The 22,937-nt window shown below is 43.9% G+C and overlaps 2 protein-coding genes across 2 annotated transcripts in view; both read left to right on the top strand.

The window, feature by feature from the left end:
• The window catches only part of LOC124659014 (S-formylglutathione hydrolase), an 85,441-nt gene that overhangs the window by 11,800 nt on the left and 50,704 nt on the right, over nucleotides 1-22,937 (top strand). The window lies entirely within an intron of this gene.
• On the top strand, nucleotides 5,755-9,109 carry LOC124659013 (disease resistance protein RGA5-like). Its single transcript, XM_047196982.1, has 3 exons — nucleotides 5,755-6,604; nucleotides 6,855-8,824; nucleotides 8,916-9,109. The coding sequence occupies exons 1-2, from the start codon at nucleotides 5,778-5,780 to the stop codon at nucleotides 8,803-8,805; spliced, it is 2,778 nt and encodes a 925-aa protein (XP_047052938.1). The 5' UTR covers nucleotides 5,755-5,777; the 3' UTR covers nucleotides 8,806-8,824; nucleotides 8,916-9,109.

Raw genomic sequence — 22,937 nt, 5'->3', positions numbered from 1 at the left:
ACCAGCGAAAACCGTCGTTCCGCGAGGCGCTGGCGCGCTCGATTCGCGCCTTTGGCGAAGGGGCCGACACGGGGTTACCGGCGATTTTGTTGGGCTCGAAAAATGGCCGGCGCCGTTTGGGGCGTACCGGTGCGAGCGCAAAAATGATGCCAGCCCAAATCGCTATCGGGGCCGCCGGTGGAGATGCTCTTAGGGTTACAAAGCGAACGGGATGCGAGACGGGTTTTGTCCTGTCCCTTTGTGTTTTCTCCCCGAAATCTATACTATTATGTTGGAGTTGGTCGTAGGTGAACGTGTTTGGTGAAGGAGATTCGGATAATCTAAACCAACTAAACTGAACTTACCATCTCAACCATCCGATCTAATTAAAGGCAAGTCGCCTTAGCCCACAATATCATTTATGGAATCTCCCGCAAACAAAGTCATGGTATTATGGATCACGTATTCAATCAATCCCGATTTTCCAAGACGTGATACAAATTAGGAAAGATACAGTTATCGGGTATTTTCTTTCCTTATTACCTTTGTATTCTTAGGGGCAATGAAATATATTTCGGCTCCATACCTGAATCTTCATGTCGCCATCGCGCGCTGCCTCTGTTCACGTCGGGCTCCACCGCGTGACCTGCCTCTAGAACCCTGATGGTGTCGCATGTCCCCAACAACCCATCCCGGCCTGCCCTCACTACAAGAAAAGTGGCCATGGCTGACGAAGGTGAAGTCGCGCTGTGGTTGCTGCTGCACCATGGCCGACGATTTTTGGTCTCTCCGTTGTGCATGCCAAAACTTTTTTTTCTCGTTTTTCAAGCCACCTAGCCCGATGAAAACGTCCAAAACGTCGTGTATGGTGGCCCGGGACGTGGTGCATCACAAATTCTCGGGTTCGCCGGCTGAGTCAACGCAAATCCGCACCGCCCAGGGATGTAGGACCCAGATGGTAGCCTCTCTAGCATTGTTTTTTTTCTCGATCGCGCTATCGAGCTGTTTACGATGCAGGATCATGGGTCCCGCATGTCATCCTCTATAAACGAAAATTCTTTCTTTTCTTGGATTTTTTGACCCCCTGATTTCTGGCTACTTCATTTTTCTTTTGATCCCGTGCCGTCTTGAAAACGTTGAGACCGCTGCTGCTAAATGGGCCCGCATGTCATCCTCTATGTGCAATCAACTTTCTTTTCTTGGAGTTTTTTTGCCACCTCATATTTGGTCACTTGCCTTTTTCTTTCGTTCCCGTGCCACCTCTCAAACGGTGATACCACTGCTGCTAAATGGGACCCGCATATCATCTTCTATGTGCAATCAAGTTTGTTTTCTTGGAGTTTTTTTTGGCACCTCATAATTAGTCACATGTTTTTTTCTTTCGATCCCGTGCCGCCTCTCAAACGGTGATACCGCTGCTGCTAAATGAGACCTGCATGTCATCCTCTATGTGCAATCAAGTTTCTTTTCTTCGGGTTTTTTTGGCACATCATAATTGGTCACTTGCCTTTTTCTTTCGATCCCGTGCCGCCTCTCAAACGGTGATACCGCTACTGCTAAATGGGACCCGCATGTCATCCTCTATGTACTATAAAACTTTCTTTTCTTGGATTTTTTTTCACCTGATATTTAGTCACTTGCTTTTTTCTTTCGATCCCGTGCCGACTCTCAAACAGTGACACCGCTGCTGCTAAATGGGACCCGCATATCATTCTCTATGTACAATCAAGTTTCTTTTTTCTTGAATTATTTTTGGTTCCTGATATTTGGTCACTTGCCTTTTTATTTCGATCTCATGCCACGTTTGAAACGTTGAGGACCTTGCTGGCTCATGGGATCCGCATGTCATCCTCTATGTACTATAAAAGTTTATTTTCTTGATTTTTTTCACCCTCTGATTTTTGGCTATTTCCTTTTTCTTTTGATCCCCTTCCTCCTTGGAAACGTTGAATAAGCTGCTGCAAAATGGGACCCACATGTCATCTTCTATGTACAATCAACTTTCTTTTTTTGGAGTTTTTTTGGGCACCTGATATTTGGTCACTTGCCTTTTTTTTCTTTCGATCTCATGCCACGTTTGAAACGTTGAGGAACCTGCTGGCTCATGGGACCTGCATGTCATCCTCTATGTACAATAAAAGTTTCTTTTCTTGGATTTTTTTCACCTCTGATTTTTGGCTATGTTTCAAGTTGTGTGCATATGTTTCTGCTGAATTGATGATAATCTGGTGCTATGGGAGGATTCCTCATCTGAGAGACGGATTTGAGTTGCTGCCGCAGCTATGTTTTCAGTGTTAGATAGAAGGGTTTGACTAGGACGCAGTTGACTGAGAAATTGTTACGTCTCAGTCGATGCTAAGAACATGCAATATCTCAGCGCGTATGAACGTGCAGCAAGAAGTGTCAGGCCACTTACGCGGATGACGCACATGCACATTAGCGTGTGTATCCATGTTTTGCTAGCTAGCAACCTACATATACGACTGTACCTGTTGAACATCATGACGTACAGAGTTTTAATTTGGACGAAGCTAACTACCAATAGTTTGGATTTCACTTAGCGTACTGGTACTTGAAACTAAAATTAAACATGCTTTAGTTATTTTCTAAAATTTAGTTGAAAAGTGTTAGTGATTTGAAATGGAAGAACAAGCAAAAAAAAATACGGATTTGCTACGTCTTAGTCGACTGAGAATTTCTTAAATCGCAGTGATCCACAAAAAAATGTTTCAGTTGCTACACTTTTCTGGCCGAAAAGTGCAACTGGATCGAGTTACACTTTTTTATGACTAAAACTTAAGAAAATCTTGCTCGGCTAAGACATAGACAAAACCAACCCAAATATATAGGAAAAAATATAAAAACCAAAAAAATATGCTAGTTGCACATTTCTTTAGAAAAGTGTAACTCGTATCAATAGTCGGTTGCTAGTTGCACATTTCTTGAGGAAAAGTGCAACTCAAAATGAAAAATCATATGGAGTTGCACATTTCTTATGAAAAATGCAACTCACATCAAATATAGGATGCTAGTTGCACATTTCTTGAGAAAAAGTGCAACTCAAAATGGAAAAAAACAGATGGAGTTGCACATTTCTTATGAAAAGTGCAACTCACATCAAATATAGGTTGCTAGTTGCATATTTCTTGAGACAAAGTGCAACTCGTATTGAAAAGTTACATGGAGAAAAGTGCATCTCATATAAAAAAACTTCTAGTTACACAGTTATTTAGTAAAGCGTAACTCGTATCAATAACTAGTTACTAGTTGCATATTTCTCGAGAAAAAGTGCAACTCATATTGAAACCGTATACGGTTTCATATTTCTTTTAAAAAAGTGCAATTCATATTGAATATAGCTTGCTAGTTGCGTATTTCTTGAGAAAAGTGCAACTAGTGTCTAATTTGTTTGCTAGTTAGACATATCTTATCCATCGGATAAAAGTGGATGTTGATCAACCGTTTTGAATAAAACATGGCTTGACAATATAATAAATCAGAAAAAAATAGTTGTACTTTTGTCGACAAAAAGTGCAATCTATTTAGATGGCAAAAAATGAAAAAAATACAAACAATGAGGTAGTTGCACATTTCTTTAAAGGTGCAACCACATAAATGAAACAAAAAATATACAGATAATGAGAAAGAAGGCAGAAGAAAATAAATTCAGCACAAATGCCCTCTCATTTGTTCTTTGTACTAAATGGAAATAGAGATAAAAGTATAACAAGCTACCGTAGACGTTGAACCTAACGTGAAGATGTTGTTCTAGTGGTTGGGCCGTCGCACCGCTTTTCGACAGGTCGCGAGTTCGACTCTGCGCGTAGCTCCTTCTGCGTAATAATTTTTCTGCCCCTTTGCGAAGTGTGCACGAATCTCAAAGATTGATCCAACGGTCCTTAATGTCGACTGAGACATAAGGATATCTCAGTCGTCTGAGACTTAGCAAAACCGTAGATAGAAAGAGAGATTACAGAGATCTGAAGTGATTGAGATGGTATGGTATGGTAATGGATCTAGAGAAGCTAGGACAGAGGCATGGAACTAGCATATCGGGACCCGGATTAACTATTGCCTCCAAACCGATCCTTGCCTAATCGTGGGAATTTTTTTTGCGCAGATGAACATAAGGAGAAGAGATTGCTTATGCCGTGTAATGTGAGGTAATAAGAAATAAAAACGGCTTTGATTATTTCAGCAGCTATCGAATACGATGGATTTATCTGTGTTCTTTTGTGTTTGTTGGTCTGCCCAACAGATGTTGCCGGCGCACACGACCTCCATGGCGCCGGAGGAAGACACACGCTGGCCCGCCTGGTCGTGGTGCTGCAAGAGTGGTTGTCTCGGTTGCACTCCCGAGCTGCAGATGACATCAGATCGGGTTGGGATCACAACAAGCTGAACAGGTTGGTACTTGGTTTCAACCTTTGCAGCAGCAGTGGCGTCCATGGGAGCACCATTGGCCCTTCGACTGAAGTTGCCCCTCTTTACCTTCTCATGGATGACGTCTTGCGCTTCCTCAAATTTTTTCCTTCTTAACTGTTAAAGTGATGTCTTTTTTTTGCAATAAAAAGTGATGTCACCTTATCTGCACACACTACATGTTACCATGCCAAGACATGCAAGTCGCTCTGATGCGAGATGCTTGCATGGCAACATGTATGCAACGTAACTCAAGATACTAGATCATTGTACTGCAAATAGAATTTCATGTTAAAATAATCGAGCGTTTTCTAAAAGTTTGAAGACCATTTTGCTAACTATACTTTTTTAGTTGGGCTTAACTTTATTTTTATTTTGCTAAGGCTCGAAGTTACTTGGACTAAATTTTCAATATTAAAAGAAGGATTGTTACTTTGTTCTTTCTTTTGCCCAACAAAGATAAACATCCGACAAAGTTGGCGTCCATCTAAATAAGACCGGACGCGGAGCTGAAAAAGTGCACCCATTTGCTACAAAATCGTCTGGGCATGAGTCCTAATCCTACTATCAACTAAGAGTACTACCCGACATAGCTTGCAACAATCTCGGCAATAGCTAGCTTTGTTTTTAATTAAGTTGCTTAAACAAAATCAGCTTTATACATCCTTTTATGCTAAATTTGGTTACATTGGGGCTATGTTACACCGATTGCCAAATTTTGGGGCAAAATTTGATTTGTGTGGATAATTTTAAAAGTTGGGGTTTTCTCTATCCCAATGCAACGCACGGACGTGTTTACTAGTATATAAAAAAAAAAAGCATGCCAGAAACCAAACGAGCTCCAGATTCATCATGAACATTATTTTAAACTTAGCCCAGTTCATCGTGACTAGTGTACACGCTCAAAGGCCTCGATCGCATCATCGCACAAGGTTCTGTGGGACCACTAATTTTGCATGTGCCGGCCACTCCCGAGGAACTGCTAGGGCTGGAACATGCAATTGGTTAGTATTAATTAGCGGGAGCAGGTGGAATCTCTGACATTCTTCTTTGGCACATCAGCGTCCGTGCCCTCAACGTGAACGCGTAGACATCCTGGAGGAATCTCTCTCCCACTTTTTCCTGCTTTCACAAGATGGCATCTTATTATCCTCGCCGCATCACATGTAAAGTGAACTGACTGCCAAAGGCCCACGAGGCACGAGGGCACGAGGCAGCCACTCAGAGCACATAATCGATTGGTTTCCACCTTCTCTTGTAGGACGTCAAAGAAACATATTCCCCGGAGTTCCTTCCTCCTAATCGCGTCGCCATACCAGCTCTCTTCCACCCAAAAACACTACGATTGACAACCGCGTGTAGAGAGTAGTCGAGCCATGGAGATCGCCATGGTGGCCCTCCGCCCTGCCCTCTCGAAGCTCGGCGATCTGCTCGTCGGTGAGTTCACATTGGAGAAGCGCGTGAGGAAAGGCATCGAGTCTCTCGTGAGAGAGCTGACGCTGATGCACGCCGCCCTTCGCAAGGTGGCAAAAGTGCCGCCAGATCAGCTCGACGAGGGGGTCAAGATCTGGGCTGGAAATGTCAGGGATTTATCCTACCAGATGGAGGACATTGTTGATGCTTTCATGGTTCGTGTGGAGGGCGCTGCCGAGCCTGCCAACCCGAAGAACAAAGTCAAGAAGTTACTCAAGAAGACCATCAAATTGTTCAAGAAAGGGAGGGATCTCCATCATCTCTCCGATGCCCTAGAAGAAGCGGTTGGCCAAGCAAAGCAGTTGGCGGAGTTGCGTCAAAGGTACGAGCAAGAGATGGGGAATACCAACGCTGGTGCTAGCGTAGACCCTCGCTTGATGGCCATGTACAGAGATGTGAAAGAGCTCGTTGGCATTGAAGAAACACGAGACGAGTTGATCAACATGTTGACCGAAGGTGATGATTGGGTGAAGCATCCGCTAAAGACGGTCTCCATTGTTGGATTCGGCGGGTTAGGCAAGACAACTCTTGCAAAAGCAGTGTATGACAAGATTAAAGTGCAATTTGATTGCGGTGCTTTCATTTCGGTTTCTCAGAGTCCTGACACGAAGAAACTCTTGAAGGATATTCTCTTTGAACTTGACAAGAACAAATATGAAAACATTTATAATGTAGAAAGGGAAGAGAAGCATCTCATTGACGAACTGATTGAATTCCTTAACAACAAGAGGTATGTTTTTTTTCTGTTGGAGATGGATGGTTATTTGTCTAGTAAAATCATGAAAGTCATATCTTACTATATATGCATTCTGATAGCATATTGTTGATTCACTATATGTATAGTTAGCATTGGTATGAACTACTTGAGTTTTCTCAAGCCCATTTTCTCCTATAAATTTTATTTTTTAGTAATGGTCTTATTGTAACATATATCTTGGTTGATTGATTTTGTCAACTAACTTCCAGAAACATTTATGTAGGTACCTCATTGTAGTTGATGACATATGGGATACCAATGTGTGGGAATTAATCAAGTGTGCCTTTTTCAAGGACAGTATCGGGAGTCGACTAATCACGACAACCCGTATTCTAACTGTGTCTGAAGCATGTTGTTCTTCTAGTGATGATATTTACAGAATGAAGCCTCTTTCTAATGATGTCTCAAGAAGACTCTTCTATAAAAGAGTATTTTCTCAAGAAAAAGTGTGTCCCCCTGAATTGGTGAATGTATGTGAAGATATCTTGAAGAAATGTGGTGGGATACCGCTAGCCATTATCACTATAGCAAGTCTTCTGGCTAGCAATTATATGACAAAAACAAAGGATCAATGGTTTGATTTGCTCAATTCCATTGGTCGTGGACTTACAGAACATCGCAGTTTGGAGCAGATGAAGAAGATATTATTGTTAAGCTATTATGATCTACCTTTCCATCTGAAGCCTTGTTTGCTATATCTAAGTATGTATCCAGAAGACTACAGGATTATGAGAGATGATCTTATATTGAGGTGGATAGCAGAAGGCTTTGTTTACCATGAGAAACAAAAATCTAGTTTATTTGAGCTCGGGGTCTGTTATTTCAATGAGCTTGTAAATAGAAACATGATCCAGCTAGTGGTTATCGGTGTAGAAGAATATGGGGAGAAAGCTTGTCGTGTACATGACATGGTTCTTGATCTCATACGTTCCTTGTCGAGTAAAGAAAACTTTGTCACCATATTGGATAGTACTGGGAGCAAGGTACCTAGTGCACAAAACAAGGTTCACAGATTATCCATCCAAAATACTAGAAACGTAGACTTGGCTACCACCAACATGGCACAAGTGAGATCTGTTGCTGTTTTCGGAAATGGCACTGGCCAAATGCCACTTGTTAAGGGTTGTAAAGTTCTGCGTGTATTGGCTTTAGAAGACTCCAGTATTTCAGATATTGGGTACGTGGACAATATGTTGCACTTGAGGTACATAAGGTTAAAGCATACAAAAGTTCAAGAGCTTCCGGTGGATATAGGAAACCTGCATTTTCTGCAAACATTGGACTTGAAAGATTCAACCATAGTCAAATTGCCATCAAGCATAGTTTTGTTAAGAAATTTGACGTGCCTACGTATCAATGAATATATACAGCTGCCGTCTGGGATGGATTGTTTGACATCGCTTGAAGTGCTAGAGGCACTGCGGGTTGGCCACATGCCAGACTGTTTTAACCTAGACATGGTGAAAGAGTTGTGCCATCTGAACAAGTTGAGGGTGCTCAAGTTAATTTTGATTTGTTTGGATGAAAGCATGCAAAAAGATTTTATGAAGTCCCTAAGTAATCTGCATAAATTGGAAAGTCTATATATTAATGGCACTCATATAAGGTTCGATTTCATGCAGGAAGGCTGGGTGCCTCCTCCACAGCTCCGCTCATTAAATTTGAATGGAGAGTTCAAATCACTGCCATCATGGATTAGCCTATCATTATTTCCTCTCCTGTCCTTTCTGAGCATAAAGGTGTATAACGTGCGGCCAGAGGACATTAGGCTCCTCGGGATGTTGCCCACTCTTCGTGTTGTGGATTTTCAGAGGATTAATTTCATGAAGACCATAAAATCAAAGGATGATGCACTAGAGATGTTGGACACTACTGTTGGTGCCTTCCCATGTGCGACAAGGTTATGGTTCTTAAGTGTTCCTGTGATACCATCTACATTCCCACGAGGAGCTGCACCAAGGCTTAAAAATGTTTGGTTCGGCTCGCCAGCTATGTCTATCGCCCGTGGCGACTTCGATCTAGGCATGGGGCACCTCCCTTCTCTCGAGACCGTCCAGTTCAGCATTTGGCCTAAGGGATCTAGCGATTCGGTGGTGGATGAAGCAGAGGTTGCGGTGAGAGCCGCAGCAAGAGACCATCCCAACAGTCTCGACCTTTCAATCAGGAAACTATAACGTTGCCACATCGGAAAAGGTACATACTGCTACATGCAGCATGCACTTATTCCCATTTCCGTGTTCTCCTAACTGCCCAATGCTCATTCCTCTTTTCTTCTTCTTCTCAGCTTCAGGCCAAGGAAGATGCCAAGGCTCCATGCGCTGAGGTTCGCTGCTTGCCCACGGGCTACCTCAGTTTTAATCCCTAGGCCCCTAGCTTCCGCTTGCTTCGCCGTGTTTTAGGCAAATATTACCTGCATCAGCACTTGGTTAATATTCCCTGCATCAGCACTTGTTCGTTTTGTGTTTAATCGATCCGTTTTTTCCGCTCCCACATATCCTGTCCTGCATTGTGGGAACGTAATAAAATTCCACGGAGCTGTTGAGCCTCCCGCCCAAAATCCGATGGTTTCTGGTGGGCACAACAGAACACGGCAGAACATATTCACAAACTGAAAGTTGAACAGACTTGGGGCCTTAGCTGTTTTATTTTTGTTACCTAGTTCGATAAGTCCCCAGCCTATATAGCCTTAGGCCTGGGTTAGCGTATATTTAAATGCCAAAACTGCAACGTGAATTTAGCCACAACATTACAGCCATATAATGTGCACGAGATTAGCAAGGAATCCGCTAGTAGCACGTATATGTGCGATTTTGCTGTAGTTGAATGAACTGTCCTTAATATTTGTAACATCCAACCATTTTTTTGGAAGAGTATATCATCCAACTGAGTCATTCACATGTATGCAGGAGCTAGCAAATTTTGTCGACATGGAATCGATCGCGAGCCTCCAAGACGACAACAACGCTGCGTTTGCCTTGCCGTCTGATCCGTCTTCTCCTGGAACGAGATGAAGCTCTCATTCTGTCCACTCATGTCTGAATGCTCTTATTGCTCCTGTCGATTTAAGAACCATTTTTAAGTTTCTTCTTTTGAATTGATGATCACTATGATGTCCTGTCGGCTTGTCTGCCCACTTCAATTACCAACTGCACTGCTTCCTTCCCAGGAGGCCAGCAGCTTAGTCTACGTCCTCATTTTATTTGGAACTCATCAACATTCAGTTTGTATCATATTCGGAACTTTCACGTTCTATTTGATCTTTTGCTCCTTGTGATTGTCATGCTGCTTCAGGTTTCACCAAACAGATACGGAAGTCAGCGGTGTTATTTCAATGTCCCAGCATACATATAATCTGTTGCCAATTATTTGTTACATTACTTATTCCCTTGTAGATGCCTGCGGGCACAGATCTTCGCCTCGCCATGACGCTCGGCAACCACGACGACCTCTTGCCATCGGCGCTTGAGCTCCTTCGCAACGCCTTACTACAGTCCCTTTTTGGATACCTGCACTAATTACCCTTCCTCCAGGCACTTTTGTGAACCATACTTCCAGCTGTTTGTGTGGATCAAGCTCCATGTGTTTGTGAATCTCATGGCATGCACACATCAGCAACATCAGGGGATTGAAGTTAACATATTAAATCTTCAAATATGTACAGCTTACTGGTAAGCAAGAATTCAATGGCGAGACGATCGTATTAGTTACAATTTTATCTATACAATCATCTGAATATTTCAGTCTTCTAATTAAACTATCATTATGAGTGTCATCTAATCTGCAGCCCAAACATTATGTGACCCGAATTTGTCAAGATTGACAGTTTGACACTTGCAGAACTTCTAGAACTCCATTGATGTATGCTTGATTGAGTGCCTGTTTGAGCAACTTGGGTAATTTGTAGAAGATCAGAGTTTGATATGAAGGTAAGAACTCTTTGCACATCAGTAACAAAAATATAGTTTACTTGAGGTTTGAGAAACTGAATTTTCGTAGTGCTCACATGTGAGCTTACCATTCTCCAATTGTGTATGATGCCATTAGCTCTTGGATTTGTGCCGTCAATGCTCCTTATGCTACCAACATCTATACGGAAGGTTAGGAAATTAAGCTTTCAACATATACCTGCTACTTTTATCTTTTCATAATAAAATAAAATATGCTCACACAAATTGTGGCAAAGTACTGATGTATGACCTGATACTGATATTATCGGTCACATTATAGTATGGTTTAGTTGGAAGGCCCAAGGAGCATCCCAGTAAGTCCTATTGCTTACTATTCACACACTGATGCATGAATAATTTTGTTCCGTTGCCTTGATTGAGCACAACTTGAAAGCTTATTCAGACACTGATGCATGAATAATTTTATCATGAATTCCGTCTAGCTTTCTTGGAAATCTATGTTATGCACAGGACAGCGGATTCAAAGATTAATGCATGATTAAGGCTTTTATTGATTAGCAAGTGCTTAAAATGTGGGAGGGTTACAGTATTTGGTTGGAATTATTTAGGGACATTCTTCATGCTACCTATTTGCTTGTTGATACTTTTCTTGAACGATCATCTTGAATCATGGTCCAAGTTTTTATTTAGTGAATTTTGATTCTCTACATCCACGGATATTTTTCAAGTTCTTAAAATTTGCAGTATGTTGGAAGGATGTATATTCAGGAAGATGGATAACATGGTGCCATTTTTGAAGGCAAGGGCATAAAATAGAGAGTTCAAAGTGGAAACAAATAAGTTACCATAGTCGGCACTCTTCTCTTGAGGTGTGTAGACCGTGGAATTTGTTATGTTCGCAGTTGAGCTGAATATCGTATCTATGTATTGTTTACCGAAGCTATAATTTTTGGGAAAACTCTCCCAGGATTGAGAAGCAAAACGATACACATTTTTTTTGTATTCCTCTCCAACTTCTTGCAAGTATATAATGAGGTGACCACTGACATAATGGAGTGGGAATTTTTATGCAGCTAATCTGAGGTACAATTACTTCAATGTAGGGTTCGTGTGTATGAGTGTCTATTTTGGCTGCCTGCTGTAGACAGATCATTGTTTCTAACTTCCTTTATGACACACTACACTTGCCGATTGTTTATAGCCATGATCAGAGCAAAGTGAAGGGGGCAGATCCCCCCCGCTCCCGTCGCCACCCCGAGGCGACCGGGGCGCCCCCCTCCCCAGCCAACTTCCGCCGCCTCCCCTGCCGCCGCCGCCGGCGCGAGCCGCCGGGCAAAGCCTGCGCGGTGCCGGCGTGAACCGGCGGCGGCGGAGTTCCTCTTCTCCGCGTGCTTGGAGGCCCAACGGGGCGGCTCCTTCCTTGCAGCGTTGAAGCGCGGCGGCGCCGGCTCCGGTCGAGGTCGCGGGCGGCGGAGCGTGCGGTCGCGGCGGCGCCTCTGCGCCCCTCGTCGCGCCTCTGGCCGTCCTCCTCCCGCTCGTCAGGCGGGCCCGTCGGGGCAGGTCGCGGCCTCACGGTGGGGGGGCGCTGCGGCGTCGGTTCCCGGCCGGCGCTGGTTGGGCTCTGCCCGGCGGCGGCTCGGATGTCGGCGGCGATGTTGCTTGCTCCGGCCACCGGCGGCCACGGGCTTGGAGCCCTAGGGTTTCGGCCAGATCCGGGGTTTGTGGGCCCAGATCTGGGCCTGGCAGGCGGCTCGGCCCGATCTGGGCTTGTGGGCTCAGATCTGGGCCCGGCAGGGCCTGGCCGGATCCTCTGGATCTGAGGGTGGCCTGGGGTGCGCAGCTGCGTGCCCGACGCGCCACCTCCGCCGCTGTCCGCCGGTTGCATTCGGGTCTGTTTCTTCCGCAGACTCCGGCAGTCCTCCGTCGCTGCGGGCGGCGTTTCGGAATCGTTGGGGCGATGTCCTCGCCAGCTATCTGGGACACGGTCCCTGGGCCGGCTCTGTACTGCAGCTTCTCCGGCGGCTGCGGTATTTTTCCCTCCATCTAGCTTAGGCGTGTTTGTGCAGGTGCTCACACGTTGGGGATGGTGTGGCCGCCGTGGTGCCTCCGACCTAGCGTCGTGGATTCTGGGCTTGGCCGGTCTACGCCGGCCATCGTGTTCCTCCTCGCGGTTGAGTCTAGGCCGGGGCTAGTTCAATTTGCGTCATAGCTTGGAGGTGCGGTAGTGATCTCCGCCTTGTCCGCACTACGTCCTCGCGTCGGCGTCCGGATTTTCTATACTGGTTTGGACCTCGACGAAAGTCGCGCATGGCTCTGGCCTGTGCCGGCGACGGCGTCACCTGCGGGTGTCGTGCCCTTGTTGAAGGCGTCCCGATGTTGGCCCTCCTGTTCGAAATGATGGATTCCATCCCTCCGCCCCAATCTGCTCCTCTTGGAGGCCTCCTTCGTGTAAGCTTCTCTGGTAGTGCCTTGTGGAACACCGTGTGATCTCTCGATGGTGTCGCAGCCCTCTCACAACGTCGGCCTGGCTGCTTTTACACGGTTTGCTGCGGTAGCTGATTTCCTTCCTAGCGCCTTGGGGGGCTTTGCTAGGTCGGTGTCTGGTCGTAGCTCTTGCCGGTGTGTCTATCCCAACGCCGGGGGATGACGTTGTGTGTTTGGTCTGGACCTAGCCTGAGCTCCATGGGTGGTGGTTCTCGGGTCTGGGTGAAAACTTTGCAGGTCCTTATCTGCCGACGACGATGACGCATTCTTGCGCCATTCACCTTCTTGGAGGCGTCGCCGCAAGACCCTCCCTCCTTTGGTTCCTCAAGCTCTGACAGGTGGCCGGCCCGTCGCTGAGTTCCCCCTTGAGTTGCAGTCTTGGTGCGGTGGAGGTTTGTTGGCGTGGATACGGTCGCGATCGCTCCGGTGCAACAGAAGACAAGGCTCCCTCTTCCTGGATCATATGGCGCTTCGGCTTGCTTGTATGTGTTGTCTTTTGTTGCGGTTTGGGTTGTGCGCTTGGCGCGTGTGTGTTGTAATCTTGCTGTAACTCCTGGCCGGTTGATGGCTTCGTTAATTCAAAACCGGGCTCACTTCGAGCCTTCCGTTTCAAAGATTGTTTATAGCCATGGTTCTGTTTCTTGCAATTTGTTCTTGTTTCAACAGCGAAATTTTATTCTATGTTGATTACATATATAAAACTTACAGTAAAACAAAAGAGAGTTTGAGTAGTTTGAGAAACCATGGTCATGTACTTTTTAGAGTCAAATGGTTAGATTTTGAGTGTCTTTATAGGCCATATCTTTTAGCATGCCTTATCCCGTAATTTTTTTTAAAAAAGCTCCAGTAGTCATTATTTCCTTTCCTCTTCTATTGTCGAAATGCTGTATATGCTCAAAATAGAGCTTACAAAGAAGTAATGGTATTGTTTGATCTTGTTTTCATTCCTTTTCAGGTCTAATATATTTTGGAATATTCTGGATTTCACTGTGAAAATATTGGTACGGTCCATGTCACTCCTTTGTCCGCTACGGTACACAAAAGTAGCTCCTTTTTTTTAGTTGCTTTGTTTCTGCAAGAATATAGGAAATTATACTATACTGGCAAGAGAAGATTTTTAACTTACATATGATTAGTTTCCATTCATATGATGCACCTTTTACATCATTGAGTTAGTCACGGCTTAGTGCACATCTGCTTAATCTATGCATGCTCAGTTTTGAATTATTATTCTGCGTCATTAGTAATGTAAAGCCTGTTTGAAGAGAGAGGGTAATGTAGTGGTGCTGCTTTCATCCTAGAACTGAGAAGCACGCACTACGGGAGAATTATCGTACGCCGACGGCCAGGCGATGTGCCGACGGCCAAATGTCGGGCTGTCAGCACAGGAGCCTCCGGAGTGCGGCGACAAGGATGACCGTCGGCGTTAAATTGACGGCACAGTTCTGGCCGTCGGCACATGACTAGTCTGGCCGTCGGCACAACATTTCTTTCCTTTTTTTTTCACTACAGACCGCTTTTTTCTATTTCTCCACGACAGTCTTCAGAAAAGCATAACTAAATCATTCTAATTGAGAAAAATAAGTATAATGTATCATATTTTGCAGAAAAACAAGATCTATCATAGAAAAATATCAAAAATGGAATATTTCAAATACCTAAACAAATCTTCTTAGAAATGAGCTATAATGTTCGAGATTTCATGGCTTTCACACACGCCAAAAATGAAAAATGGTCGTTCGTGGGTCGGATTAGAAATTCCCGCCCGAGGTATTGCTTACCATCCTAGGGCCACACACATACCAAATATGATCTCGTTTCGGCAAACTATGCCATGCCGAGGCCGTTTCTCACCTCATTTCCCCTGAAATCCATAGAACTCCGGACGTGATAGCCCTTTTCGTGAAGTGTTTTTCAAAATAATTGCCATATCCCAGTTTTGAAAAACGAAATAGTTACTATGACATATAAAATGACGCCACACAACTCCGTGGGATATTTTTGACTTCGTTCAAATTGCCATCTAGCCAAAACAGGGCCCCCGGGACATGTGGTATCGCCGTACTAGGCGTGCGGGTGCACCCATTCGCGAACAAACTAACGGACAAAAATTCGCACATATAATGATACGTCGTAGAACTAAAAACATTTTTTCCGGAATTTCTGGAGCGACGGATAGTTGACCCCTAATTCAAATCCGGTCAGTTTCCAACGGATTCGGCAGGACACCGCCGGAAGATGCATGGGTTCCCAAAAAGTAACGCGTGCATATCTCATGTGATAGGTGATGCGTAGGTGGTCTACTATCATCACACAGAGGTTTCACGTCATACTAAAATGCGCCCCATGTAGCTGCTTCAGAAATAAAAACCGTTTGGGCATGCTAAAAATGAAAAGATGGTCGCCCGTGGGTCGGATTAGAAATCCGCGCCCGGGGTATTGCTTCTCATCCTAGGGCCCACACACGTGCCAAATATGACCTCGTTTCGGCAAACTATGCCATGCCGAGGTCGATTCCCACCTCATTTTCGATAAAGTCAATCAGATTTAAACTAGAGGTACTTGATCTAATGCTCATGATTTTTGGGTAAATTAACTTTGTAGGTTCAAAATATGATATGGATGTCATATTTGTATTCCTCTCATTTTTCTGATCAATTTAGACATATTATTTGTCAAATTCGCATTTACTGATATTAATTATTTCATATTAAATAAAAAGACAAAAAATAAAATCATTTAATTGTTTTAAAATTTAAAATATGAAATAATTAAATGATTTACTGATTCAGAGTCCTTCTCACCTGCAATGCAATGGCAATTCAATGCAAGGACTCTGATTACGAACTCATAATGCTTCAGGTGTTGTATACATTGTAAGAATACAAATATTTTAAATTTGAACCCTAATGCTTTGGATGCTATATATATTGCTAAATAAACAAAGACTCTGAATCTGAACTCCTAATGCAATGGCAAAAGACACTCAAATTGGTAGTCCATAATTGTAGGGTCTTTCTAGTTTGTTGCTTGTTCTGGTATTTAGGTATGTGTTGTTTGGAGTTTCTGCAGGGGGCGCTTCTCTCATGGTGTTATCTATTCCTCTTAGACGATTTAATTAAACAAGAAAATTCTTATTTTCTTAATTACTAAGTTACCTCTTCGAAAAAAACATTGATGCTAAATCCATCTGCTACGAGTTATTTTCCCACGAAATCCTATTTACTTACATACTACCTCTGGTCCGAATTAATCGACGCGCACTGTACCTAGCCATTGTTTACTTCTGGCGTGACCCCGCGTCAATTATTTTAAAACGGAGGGAGTAGAAAGTAGAGTAGGGATGTTCATGCTATATATTATTCATATTTTTTGGTACTTTCAAATTTTATTTTAGACTATTTTTAAATAATATATTCATATGTACCTACCTATGATCCAAAACATCAGCTCGCACTATACGTTTGCATTTGGAATTCGTATACGGGTATGCCCTTTCTCTACCGTCAAATGTCTGCATTTGCTTCGATTCTTTGTTGGCTAGCTGACATGACCGAATCTGCAGGAGATCCGCTGGAGTGTGTAGTGTATACAATAACTATGGCTCAGGGTGCAGAAACGATTCGACGTGTGCAGATTTTTGCATGCAAAACCGCTGTCGCACGTCAGCCACCGGGAGAAGGGAGCGATTTACACAAAAATAACCCTTTTCAGAAACTATAGCATATACTGACCTCTCGGGCAAACTATTTTACTTATCTAACCCTTTTGTGTGCCGCTTCTTCCATGAGCGCCACACATGACCGAGTGACGCCCGTGCGGCCGGCGCCACAATCCCATCCGACGTGGCGCTCTCGATGCTGAGGTGTGCTCGAAACTGACGTGACAGGATGTGTGGCGCCGCCCACATCGGGGCCACACTTTGAAAGTGTGGCGCTCGTGGCAAGGGCGCCACACATCCACTTATGATTGCACGCGCGAGCCCACCCCAGCCCGTCCCAGCCATTCCATTCTCTGTTTCTTCCTCCCTCAACTCCAAGGCGGCCGGCTCTCTCTCTCTCCCCCCTCAAATCCCTACTCAAATCCGTTGAATTTCGCCAGATCTGTCCATGGAGATCGTTCCCAACCCGTTTCTTGAGGTAATCTCCTCCGTTCCCCTTCTTTTCATCCATTGATTTTGTGTATTTGGTTGAATGTACATGTGAAACCCTAGATGTGGATTTGGTTGATTTGAGGGTGGATGTGGATTTGGTTGGATGTTAGGGTTGTTGAAGTAGGAGAAATGGTAGTGTGCTAGTTTGTATGTGTAGATTACGATGATTATGGTAACTAATGAACACATGTGTGTATGTGTTGTTATCATTATGCTAGGGGGATGGAAATAATTGTTCATATTCATCATGTGGACAAGGATGCTTTCTTGAAGGAAAACATAGAGCCGGACCCGGAAGAGGTTGACTTGGTGTTTGACCTTAGCCCTATCTTTGCGGAGGTGGTAGCACAAGTGAGGGTTGAGTTGAATTGGAATGAGCCAAATGATGGTGTTGAGCTAGAGGGAAGATATAATGTGGGGTTTGAAATGCACACCCCGTTGGAAGGCAATGCGTATCAACTCCGAGCAACGTTGGTCCGTTTACAAGGAGACGGTGGCCGGGTCACAAGACAAGGCTTTGGAGTTGTTTGCAACCAAGACGGTTGATGCTCGTATCGAGCCTGACCTTAACCGGCCCTCCTCCCTCGTCCAAGAGAGGAGTCCACCACCCATGAGCCAAGAAGAAGCCACCCAATCCCCAATTGTCCAATCTCCCATTGCCCAACAACCTCCGTTGGAGAATGAGTATGACGAGCATGACGATGGTGATGATGGTTTCGATATGAATGACAACAATGTCAGTGATTTGGATAAATATTGGACGCAAGAGGAGATGGACCACTCCATTCCTTATTCTCGATGCTATGCGTCAGACTCGGATGATGATGGACCCGAAGAGGAAGTTGACGAGGATGGCTTGACGGCTAAGGAAGCCGAAAGAGCCGAGATCTTCAAGAAGGTAACCGGACGGGATATTCGGGTACCATTGTTCCGTGATGTTAGTTTTGCGGATGGAGCCGTGGTTCATGGTGGCAAAAGTTTACTTCTTGGAGCTAGGCTAATTTCCAAGAGAGATGTGGATGGTAGGACGGCTATGATCTCTAAAGGGCTCACGTTTGATACCTTCTTGGAATTGAAGATATGGTTGAAGGAGTTCTCCATTAAGCATCATCGCCCTTACATCGTTGTTCACTCGGACTTGAAGAAGCGGTACACGCTAAAATGTGTGGATAAAAGGTGCCCATGGGTTGTCCGTGCAAGACCTTTCAAAAAAGGGCCCTCTTGGCACATAACAACTTGTGTAGCCACTCACATGTGCCGGGGGCCGAAGCTTGATGGCAAGGATGCGCAGCCGGACCACCGTCAACTCACATCCGAGTTCATTGCATACAAGCTCTCGGCGGAGATATCATCACTTCCTACCATGAGCATTAGGTCCGTGCAAGATACGGTGAAATCCGGTTTGCCTACGACGTCAAGTACGGGAAGGCATGGAAGGCCAAACAAGCCGCATTCAAGATGTTGTACGGTGATTGGGAGGAAGCATACAACCGAGTCCCTAGGTTGTTGTTAGCGATGGCCGCAACTAACCCGGGCTTGGTGCATGTGGTGGAGCCTTCCGCAACCAAAATGATATTGCATGACGGTAAAAGTGTGAGGGTATTTCACCGTGCATTTTGGTTATTCCAGCAATGCACGAGGGCATTCGAACATTGTAGGCCGGTCATAGCCGTGGATGGTACCTTTTTGACCGGGCAGTACAAGGGCACACTATTGGTGGCAATAGCAAATGATGCGAGCAACCGTTTACTACCACTGGCTTTTGCATTGGTAGAGATTGAGAACAATGATAACTGACAATGGTTTTTCCATATATTGAGGACGAGGGTCATACCACCCTGAAAGGAAGTGTGTGTCATCTCGGATCGTCATCAAGGAATTCTCAATGCGGTGGAGCTTGACATTCCCGGGCATGCTCCCTTGCACCACCGATGGTGCATGAGGCATATTTGTGCAAACTTCTACCGGGCATGCAAGAGCAAAGAGTTGTCTGACCTTCTTCAAGATTGTTGCGTCGCTTACTCTGAGCGCCGCTTCGCAAACCTATACAACGGCTTGCTGAAGCACAAAGACCTCAACGTGGGTGGTCAAGAGTTTCTTCATAGACACCTTATATTTAACTCAAAGTGGGCAAGAGATTATGATGAGGATGGGAGGAGATATGGCCAAATGACAAGCAACATGGCTGAGTGCTTCAACAATGTGCTGAAGGGTGTTCGTGCATTGCCCGTGATGGCAATCATTCAATACACATTCGAGAAGTTGAATGTCTATTTCGAGAACTACACCGATGAAACGGAGAAGGAAATTGCTAGGAACTGCGAGTTCCCAACGAAGGTTGAAGAGTTCGTGGAATTTCAGGCGAGGAAGGCGGACTCCCAAACGGCTACATGTTATGACAATGTTCACTGGGTTTGCCAAGTGAATGAGCCGGGAGGCACCACACAAGGTGGTGTCCAACACGGAGGCCGGGCTATCCGTGTGTCCCTAAAGACATGTGAATGCACATGTAGGAGGCCCTCTTTGCTTCATTTGGCTTGCTCCCACTTGCTAACAGCGGCACGCACTAGATGTGTCGACTACAATAACCCGCTCACCGTTCGGGAGAAAGAGTTTGATACGTCTCCAACGTATCTATAATTTCTTATGTTCCATGCTAGTTTTATGACAATACCTACATGTTTTATTCACACTTTATAATGTTTTTATGCATTTTCTGGGACTAACCTATTAACAAGATGCCACGAGTGCCGGTTCTCGTTTTCTGCTGTTTTTGATTTCAGAAAAGTTAGTTTACAAATATTCTCGGAATTGGACGAAACAAAAGCCCACGGCCCTATTTTCCACGGAGTGTTCCAGAAGTCCGAAGAAGAGTCGAGGAAGGTCAGCAGGGGGCCCACCCAATATGGTGACGCGGCAGTGGGGACCCCCGCGCCGATCTGTGGGGAGGGAGCACCCTGGCTCCCCCGATGCTGCCCCTTCGCCTATTTATTCCTTCGTCTCCGAAAACCCTAGTACCGAGAGCCAAAATACGAGAAAAGTTCTAGAGACGCCGCCGCCGTCAACCCCATCTCGGGGGGTTCTGAAGATCTCCTCCGGCACCCTGCCGGAGAGGGGAATCATCACCGGAGGGCTCTACATCACCATGCCCGCCTCCGGACTGATGCGTGAGTAGTTCATCCTTGGACTATGGGTCCATAGCAGTAGCTAGATGGTTGTCTTCTCCTATTATGCCATCATGTTTAGATCTTGTGAGCTGCCTATCATGATCAAGATCATCTTATTGTAATGCTACATGTTGTGTTTGTTGGGATCCGATGAATATGAAATACTATGTCAAGTTGATTATTCATCTATCATATATGTTATTTATGATCTTGCATGCTCTCCGTTGCTAGTAGAGGCTCTGGCCAAGTTGATACTTGTAACTCCAAGAGGGGGCATTTATGCTCGATAGTGGGTTCATGCCTCCATTGAATCTGGGACAGTGATAGAAAGTTCTAAGGTTGTGGATGTGCTGTTGCCACTAGGGATAAAACATCAATGCTTTGTCTAAGGATATTTGTATTTTTTACATTACGCACAGTACTTAATGCAATTGTCTGTTGTTTGCAACTTAATACTAGAAGGGATGCGGATGCTAACCCGAAGGTAGAATTTTTAGGCATAGATGCATGCTGGATGGCGGTCTATGTTCTTTGTCGTAATGCCCGGCCCTAAGTAAATCTCATAGTAGTCATCATGATATGTATGTGCATTGTTATGCCCTCTCTATTTGTCAATTGCCCAACTGTAATTTGTTCACCCAACATGTTATTTATCTTATTGGAGAGACACAACTAGTGAACTGTGGATCCCAGTCCATTCTTTTACATCTGAAATACAACCTACTGCAATCATTGTTCTCTTTTGTTTTCAGCAAGCAAACATCATTTTCTACACCATACGTTTAATCCTTTGTTTTCAGCAAGCCAGTGAGATTGACAACCTCACTGTTAAGTTGGGGCAAAGTATTTTGATTGTGTTGTGCAGGTTCCACATTGGCACCGGAATCCCTGGTGTTGCGCCGCACTACACTCCTTCACCAACAATAACCTTGGTTTCTTACTGAGGGAAAACTCGCTGCTGTACTCATCATACCTTCCTCTTGGGGTTCCCAACGGACGTGTGCTTTACCGTCACAAGCAGCTATTTTTCTGGCGCCATTGCCGGGGAGATCAAGACACGCTGCAAGGGGAGTCTCTCACACCCAATCTCTTTACTTTGTTTATTGTCTTGCTTTATTTTATTTTCTGTCTTGTTTGCTTTCTTTATATCAAAAACACAAAAAAAATAGTTACTTGTTTTACTTTATTTAATTCGGTTTTGCTTTATTTATTTTTATTATTGCTAAAATGAATACTCCTGAGAACACTAAGTTGTGTGACTTCACTAGCACAAATAATAATGATTTCATATGCACTCCTATTGCTCCACCTGCTTCTACAGGAGAATTTTATGAAATTAAACTTGTTTTACTAAATCTTGTTATGAGAGAGCAATTTTCTGGTGTTAGTACTGATGATGCTGCTGCCCATCTTAATAATTTTGTTGAACTTTGTGAAATGCAAAAGTATACGGATATAGATGGGGATATTATAAAACTGAAATTGTTTCCTTTCTCCTTGAGAGGAAGAGCTAAAGATTGGTTGCTATCTTTGCCTACAAATAGTATTAGTTCATGGACTAAATGTAAAGATGCTTTCATTGGAAAATATTATCCTCCTGCTAAAATTATATCTTTGAGAAGTAGCATTATGAATTTTAAGCAATTGGAAAATGAACATGTTGCCCAAGCATGGGAGAGAATGAAATCTTTGGTAAAGAATTGCCCTACCCATGGACTAACTACTTGGATGATCATCCAAACCTTTTATGCAGGATTAAATTTTTCTTCAAGGAACCTATTGGATTCAGCTGCTGGAGGTACTTTTATGTCCATCACTTTGGGTGCTGCAACAAAGCTTCTTGATGATATGATGATCAACTACTCTGAATGGCACACTGAATGGACTCCTCAAGGTAAGAAGGTAAATTCTGTTGAAGAAACCTCTTCTTTGAGTGATAAGATTGATGTTATTATGTCTATGCTTGTTAATGATAAATCTCATGTTGATCCTAATAATGTTCCTTTAGCTTCATTGGTTGCTCAAGAAGAACATGTTGATGTGAAATTCATTAAAAATAATAATTTCAACAACAATGCTTATAGGAATAATTTTGGTAACAACAACTATAGGCCATATCCTTCTAACAATAATAATGGTTATGGTAATTCTTATGGTAATTCTTACAACAATAGTACGAGTGTACCCTCTGATCTTGAAGTCATGCTTAAAGAATTTATTAGTACACAAATTGTTTTTAACAAATCTATCGAGGAAAAGTTTGGTAAAATTGATGTTCTTGCTTCGAAGGTTGATAGTCTTGCTGTTGATGTTGATCTTTTAAAACCGAAAGTTATGCCTAATGAAGTTAAAGATATTAAGTCATTTGCTACAGAAAATGCTATCCAAGTTCGAATTAATGACAATATTAGAATGATGGCTGAATTGCATGCTAGGTGGGAAAGAGAAGAAAAACTTGCTAAAGAGAATAATATAGCTAGAGTTTGGACTATTACCACCACTAGTAATGTTGATGCTTCACATGTTGCTAAACCTCCTACTATCAATGGTAAAATAATTGGTGTTGGAAATGTTTCTACTTGTTATCGCCGGAT

The sequence above is a fragment of the Lolium rigidum genome, chromosome 6, assembly GCF_022539505.1.
Source record: "Lolium rigidum isolate FL_2022 chromosome 6, APGP_CSIRO_Lrig_0.1, whole genome shotgun sequence".
NCBI classification, from domain to species: Eukaryota; Viridiplantae; Streptophyta; class Magnoliopsida; order Poales; family Poaceae; genus Lolium; species Lolium rigidum.
Note: the sequence above shows the minus strand (reverse complement) of the source record. Positions and strands in the feature narration are given on the sequence as shown.

What these genes read in the sequence shown, in the direction of transcription:
- LOC124659013 (XM_047196982.1), top strand. Translation starts at nt 5,778, where the DNA reads ATGGAGATCGCCATGGTGGCCCTCCGCCCTGCCCTCTCGAAGCTCGGC. An exon ending in GAATTCCTTAACAACAAGAG is followed by an intron (nt 6,605 to 6,854) that starts GTATGTTTTTTT and finishes ACATTTATGTAG; the next exon opens with GTACCTCATTGTAGTTGATG.